The 7,877-nt window shown below is 31.3% G+C and overlaps 1 protein-coding gene across 1 annotated transcript; it reads right to left on the bottom strand.

Annotated features, from left to right (window-relative positions):
- Window positions 1-4,091: 4,091 nt before the first annotated feature.
- Window positions 4,092-4,316, bottom strand: BDBG_17474 (uncharacterized protein; the record flags this gene model as incomplete). The annotated part of the gene is made up of 1 exon (XM_031725183.1): window positions 4,092-4,316. The coding sequence occupies one exon, from the start codon at window positions 4,314-4,316 to the stop codon at window positions 4,092-4,094; it is 225 nt and encodes a 74-aa protein (XP_031579737.1).
- Between the last annotated feature and the right edge of the window lie 3,561 nt (window positions 4,317-7,877).

Here is a 7,877-nt window from a genome sequence, read left to right as displayed (position 1 = left end):
GATCAATTGCTCCCTTATTATCAACTTATAGGTGTAAAGCATATTTTCACTTTTTCATCATTCATCAACTCAGCATCATATAACATATCATTCAATCAGATTATCTCACAAGCTGCCTTGCTAGCTGCAATATATTCGGCTTCTGTGATTGATTTAACAATAGATGTCTGTCTCTGCGAACACTATGAGATCGGTGACTCATTAATCAATATAACATAGTCAGTAGTCAATTTGTATTGAGAATCTGCCCTCACTCAGTCCAAATCACAGTATGTCACAGAACTCAGGCTCACATCACCGATCTCCTTCCTGTATAATATGCCATGGTTTTTCATCTTCTTGACATAACATAGAACATGCTTCAACACTGTTCAACATGTCTTGTATAAACACAAGTTAAAACATGAGAGATAGTTGATCATGAACACCAGGTCTGACCGGCTGCTTGAGATCAAATACTGCAATGATTTCAATCCTTGATGATATCTTATAGCTGTAAAGTTGTCATTCAATTCTTCCCCCTCATCAGGTGAGAATTCCAGTCATATGCCAGCTGCTATTGAGGTGCCAGCTGGATTTATCTTATTCATGCTGAAATCTTCAAGAATCTCCTCAATATAACAGCTCTGTATAACTGCTAGATCATCATTCCTCTGGCATTTGACCTTCATCTCAAGATATGACTTGATCTCTTTAACATTCTTTGTCTCAAATCTCTTTGCAATCTTTCTTAATACCCAGTCTAATTACTGTTCTTGAGGTCCTGTCACCTGACAATCATTAACATGCAATGTCAGATAGATCTTGTAAACAGAGTGATATAGAAATTCACTGTCATAAGATGATATCTTGAATCCTAATGTAGTCAGATGCTCTGTTGCAAGAAAATACCATACTCTTGCAGCTTGCTTCATTTCATATAGACTCTGGCAGAGTAATCTCATCAAGCCCTCTCTGTCATGCTTAACACCTGTGAGCAGTTGCATATAGATCATCTCATTCTGTGATAGTATGTCATTTAAAAACACAGATACATAGTCAATTGATTTAACCTTTCATTCTTTGACAGTCAATATAGTGAATAGGCTGTGTGATATAGGCCCTGATACCACTGCAGTATACAATCTTGTATAATGAATATTCTACTGTTGCAAGAACTCTCTAATCACTCAGCAAGCTCTAAAATGAATGATTTCTCTCTTATTGTTGAATTTCTGATCATATACTCATTTATCTGTAAGAATATCCATTTCCAGGGTCTTCTCAATGATAATATATGTCTTCTTCTGTTCAAATATCTTAACCTTCTTTTTCATTGTCTCATATCAATAGTCTCAGTCTGAGCTTCTCTTGACTTCCATCAGTGTAGTTGATCAGTCTGTCAGAACACTTAGAACAGAATCATTCTCATTAACAGAGTCTTCAGACTCTTCATTCATGACAAGCTGTGTCTCATTATCTAGAAGATAGATTAAATCAATTACACTCTCTAAGTTCTTATTTACAATTATCTTCAAAACATCTGACTTTTTCTTTACAAGGTGTCATAGTAAGCAGTGCTGTTATCTCTCTCTAACATTCAGAATGTTCAATTCATTAAGCAATTCATTGAATTCTCTCACTGTATTTACAGGTGTATTTGCACTCATGTCAAAAGCTTCATCAAATATGACATCTCATACAATCTCAAGATAACATGCAACAGAATCCCATACATGATATTGATATAATTCTTGATATTCAACCAGCTGTCATTCCTTGTCATCAGTTCTATCTGTGAGCTTATTTGACACTTTCAAATTCTTCTTATAGACCTTGCATCCTCATCTCTGTATTCAATGAACAGAAGATTGCACCTCAGTTCAAGCTTTAAAAGATGTAAGTGATGTTTCTTCCTTGCATTCAAATATCTTTATTGATGTTGAGAATGTGTTGATTATCATGATCACAGCTTGTATTACTTCATCTCAAAGTTCTCTTTCTAATTCACTATTAAATAGTAGACTTCACATCTTTTCTGCAACTATTCAATTCACACATTTCACTAGATCATTCAATTGTGATATATCAGATGTAGTCATTTCATATGCTATTTCTTTGCTCTGACAGTAGATCTTAAGTTCTTGACTTTTGAACTCTTCTTCATCATCTCAGTGTAGGGTTTCAACTCAATATTGTGTAATTATCTCAATATCTGTGATGAAATTCATTAATCTTGCAGTAGATTCTCTCTTTCTTATCATAAGAATTGCTCATCTATAACAGATTGTATTATCTGTTATACTCAATCAGTAGCTTGCACCCTCTCTAGTGAGAGTGTCATTTCTGTTGAAAAGTGTTTTTCCACTCCCTGTCAGATCAATGAAGAATCTCATTACTGACTTGACAGCTCATGTCATAGATGTGAAGGTTGAATATGTCATTTTTACCTGTATACAGGTCTTGCAGAATGGCAAAGCTCTGTCATTCTTTATTCTCATTTCTAGTTGTGAATCTGCTGTCATTTTTACAATATTCACAGAATTCAGATGTTCTAGCTTTTAATATCATTGTATTATTATAAGTTCTATAACCTTTGTATTATTTCTTTCAGATAGTGTCAATATTGTATCATCTTTCATCTGTAATGTGTTCACAGGTTCAAAATCATCATTGAGTATAGCAAACCAGATCAAGTCTCTGTATGTAATCAGTCTTTTCATCTCATAGATATCATTCTCATTTAATCTTGCTGTAAATAAGAACATGCAGTCAGGAGATATAATCAATATAGCATGATTATTCTCATATGTCAACTGCTTATAGATATAACCCTGACATACAAGCTTATTCATACTCATGAGGTTCACTTCTAACTTCAGGACATAGCAAACATCATTTAACAGCATATCTGTTCCTTTCACTGAAATCTTTGTATCTTCTATAGCTGCAGCAGAGACCATCATTCTGTCTGTCATTTTCAACATCACTTTCATCTTCTGAGGTTTTGCCATGATAAGATCTCTGTGAGGTGTGATATGAGTGCTCAATTCAGAGTCTAGAATTCAGGTATCTTTTCCTGTCTGACTACTTGCATAGGCCTTTTCTTTGATGTAAAATACTTGCTTTATGATATTGTGAACAGGAGCAGCATCTATATTCTCTGCATTCTTGTCTTTATTCTTGTTTCTATTGATGTTGAAGTTTGAATTTGAAGAATGTTTCTCAGAGTATTTCTTTCAACAGTTAGTCTGAATATGATCAATCTTTTAACAATAATAGCAGATCTTCACCTCATTACTTCTACATTTAGGTTTGAATTCAGTGTTCTTGTCTTTCTTATCCTTGTCTTAGGCATTATTCGCGGGATTTTTCATGAATTCAGTACTACTATTTTCTGCAGTAGAAAGGTGTAGAAGTATGTCACAGTATAATCTCATGAAGTCTTCTTCTAAAGGTCTTGAATTGTTCTTATCAATCTGGTTCATTCTATTCTTTATAAAGAATGCTCAATCTCTATTGACTTCTGTCAGTAATCTATTGAAAAACACAACATCTTCAATCTTATATCTCAGACAGATATAATCAGTTCTGATAATAATTAATCATTCAATGAAAGCTCTGTCAGATTCTTTGCTTTTATAGATTATTTCAATAAACTCTTTAAACAAACAAGTTCTGTGTATAGCAGGTCTCTCAGAAAAGTTATCCTCTATGATAGTTCATAGAGCATAAGCTGATAATTTGAACTTCTTAAGTATAGTGAAATGAGTCTTGATCTGCAGGGCAATTGCAGACCACATGTAATTATATAATCAAAGATTGCATTCTTTTCAGAAACATTGCATGTTCATGATAACATTCTCATCAAGGTCATTATCTTCAAGAATATCATCAGTTTCAGACTGTTCTATAGTCAAAAGAATTTTCTCTCTTCACATTGAGTAGTTAATGAATTCAGTGAGAACAATTGATCTTTTAATGAGTCTTACTTGACTTCTGAATTCTTCAAGAACTTTTATTATGATAGATATCTTCTCTTTCTGTTGAAGATATTCTGTCAGATCTGCTCTCATCTCATCACCTGCAGGGTCACTTCTACTGATCTTCATTCACTCAACCTCATACTGAAGTCTTGCAATTTCAAGCCTTATACAAGTCTTCTCACTTGCTGAGCTATTGTCATTCCAGTCACTTGAGCTCTCTGCATTGTCTGACATCTCACTGATGCCTTCAACTGAGTCTTCATATATATTGAACTCATCAGACTGTTCTTCTGCAATGATTTCATTCAGCTCAAACACCTCTGAAGCCACCTTCTGATTTGTTATTAACATTGACAGTGATCTGTGATCTTGCATTTACTGCTCTGATGTTTTCTTGTTTCTTCATCTTGAAGGTATGTATTCTTTTGTTAAGTCAGGCATCCCCCCGGATCTTAGATTAACCATGGGTTCAATTAATTAATAAAAAACATCTAGGCACGCGTAATAATACATGGAGATGTAGTTGACATGTTATTACAGTTATTCATTGCTTGTGAAGAGCTTCATAACCTCTTGAAGAATAACATTGTTATGTTGTAATCTAACTACGCGAGTTACACTAAATAGGTTGGGGTGGCACGTGACTAGGGTAGGTGTAGTAATCACCAACAGATAGAAGATCTGATGTGATCGAATCTAAAAAATATATGAATCACACACTCATCTTATACACTGAACTACTGTCATGTTAAATACAAAGTGATAGAAGTTTTAGACAGTCACAACTATTATCTTAATGTGATTAAAAGAGTGCTTAAGTCAGTGTATAATTAGAGACGTACACCGGCTTCTTATATACATTATACTAAATTAATTAGTGGCCGCTATGGCTTCTTTACATTCGTAAGTGTGTTCAGAAGCAGGTGTGTTATTATTCAGTAGTTGTATATTCTTCTGAATCACATTCTCTCTCATTAGATTCAGTCACACTCATATAATCATGATGTAAGCTGCTCTCGGAGAAGCTTTCACTATTTTATATTACTTATTCACTAATATTTCTATTCTTCAATTATCATCTCTATTATCATCATTATTAAATACTATTATCTTATACAAGATTTCTGCTTCTTCTTCTGTTTAACATCTTCTATTCATTTATCTATCATATTATACATGTTTCTGGCAATAATCTCTCATTCTCATAACAAGTATTATTATAGCACTTATATCAGGCAGTTTATTAGCAGTAAGTATAATGTGTTGTGAAATATAATCAGAACTTGTTTTTTCTTCTAATAATTATCAAAATGTATTATTATAAATGACTTATCTTCTTCATTTTCTTATACACTCTCAATCTTCTTTTCTCAGCAGACATCAGATTGTGTTTTCAGATATAATTTTATATAAATGCAGATACTAATATATTTGTTTTTATTTATATAGAATCTTTACATATTGACAGATCTGTATCTATTAATGATAATGAACTCAATGTTGAATTATTAATCAAGACCTTAAAGAATATAATAATGAAGAAATTATTCATGTTATATGTAATCAGATCTTCTATATTCTTCTCTATTCTCTCTGTTTCTTTCTCTGCTACTCTCTCTCAATCTTCTTCACTTATTTCTGTATCTGATTCTCTTACTCTCACAATTTCTACTCTTACTATTCTTACTTCTACTATCTCTACTCTCACTACTTCTACTCTCTTTATCTCTGTCACTTCTGCTGCTGTTATTAGCTCTTCTCATTTCAAGAAGATATTGTATAGACTTAATAAATCACATTTCTCAGTATATACACTCTCACTCTTTTTACTAATCTCTAGAATAATTTATTATATAAAGACTGTGTATAATACAACTATCTGAAGCTCAGTCACAGACACTGATTATTATATTTATTTTAAATATTCATGATAAGATAATTATACATTCATACTAAAGAATTATTCTTCATTTTAACAGTATTAAGATTATAAGTCTTCTTCTTTCATCTTTTCTTTCTGATACTGATTTTTCTGTTCTTAGAAGAAATTATTATGAGTTTTATTATATACAAAGTTATAATATTCACAGATATTAAGAAACTTTTTACATTATTAAATTTAATATTATAGATATATCTGCTCTGATAAATTTCTTTAAAATAATAGACTTATATTAACCTATTCTGTAATATCTGTTATCTGACTTTAAAATGCAGGTGAAGAATATTCATATTTTCAGAAATAGAAATACAGATATTATACTCTTTTACATCTGCAGACATGAGACTTGTACATCTTATCTAAAATATTATTGTGAAAATGAGCTGTTTATATACTGTATTCTACTTTCTGCATTTCTCTGTATCTCTCTCTCTTTCTGAGAAGTCTCATGCATGTTGTAATTACATATACAACTCTAAAACTAGCAGTTGTTTATTCAGTAATTATTCTCATTTCTGTTTTTATAGTTTTATATACTAATAATGATTCTTAGTTACTTCAGTGTCAGATATCATTTTAATTTTCAAAGATAATAACATCACTGAGACTATACTCTCTCACTCTTAAGCTTCTTCTGTTGTTTTCTCTTCCTTCTCTGTAGAGAAGATTATATGCATATTAGATTATAAGTATTCAGCTCTGAGTGACTCTCATTATTATTTATTCAGTCTGTCTATGCCTTCTTCTCAGCCTTCTTCATTCTTTTCTATCTCTTTCTCTTCTACTCTAACTTCTGATTCTGCGGGTTCTGCACTCTCTTTCAATTTTTCTATATGCATACATACATATTTCTATATTAGTATTTCAGTCAATCTTGTGATAAATGACATTAATGTTATATACAGAGTAGTAGAGAAATCAGAGACATGTATAACATTGTTGTAAGAGTAGCTTACAGCTCTTAAATTTCTTACAGATCTTAAGTTTTGAGATTTCCTTTGTTTTTGATGTTTTTCAGATAACATGATGTTGAAAATAGATTAAATATGTGACATATAAAAATGAATAAGATGTGTATAATAACATTTGACTTTTTATAACTGACTCTTACATTTAATGACTAATTCATTATCTCTTCTCTTTTTCTATACTTTTTCTTTATCTGTTAGTCACTACTCTTACACAATCTCTATATACTATAGTATTCAGTAACTAGATTCAGCCGCTTTCATCTCTTATAATTCTGTTTCACATATTATATTGTCTCTCTTCACTCACTCAGACTACTACAGTGAATAGCTTATTGAAACTAATCTTATCTAATCTCTGAGTATTTTCAGAGATTGAGATAACTTAATCTTATATATTCATAAATGTTTCAGATGCTTCATTCTCTATTATCTTTATAATTAAACTGATATAAATAGTTGAATTCAACTCTGAATTCCTTTTTCTTCTGTTATCTAACTTATATACAAGTCTGCTGCTTTGACACTGCTCTTTACTGTGTTACACCTGCTATTTACAGTGTATTATTATATGACTGACTATAGTCTCATCACTTATTAAAGTGTGATATTTATCTGATTTCTTCATTTCTTCTCATTCTTTTCTTATTATTATGAAAAGATTGAAATAAGTGAGATTATCTGATTTATAAGCATCTATAATTTGTCTTACTTTGTAAGACTTTTTAATTATAAGTCTCTTCTTCTTCAATACTGATGATAGTACTATGAATAATTATAATTTACTCAGGTCTCACATCTTTATCTCTATAAGATGTAAATTATTTATTAAGTTATGTTAGACCTGTTTCTCTGATTTCTTCAATATATATATTCTCAGAGAATGTGATTTAAGTATTTTATAGAGCTCAAATCATCTAGATTGAAACTTCTCAGAACTCTTATTATATACAAAAACTTATATTCTGATCTTAAGACTTGATTTCTTAACTAGTAAGTCTC

This window comes from Blastomyces gilchristii, assembly GCF_000003855.2.
Source record: "Blastomyces gilchristii SLH14081 genomic scaffold supercont1.15, whole genome shotgun sequence".
NCBI classification, from domain to species: domain Eukaryota; kingdom Fungi; phylum Ascomycota; class Eurotiomycetes; order Onygenales; family Ajellomycetaceae; genus Blastomyces; species Blastomyces gilchristii.
The sequence above is the reverse complement of the archived record's forward strand: the minus strand, read 5'-3'. Positions and strand labels throughout refer to the sequence as shown.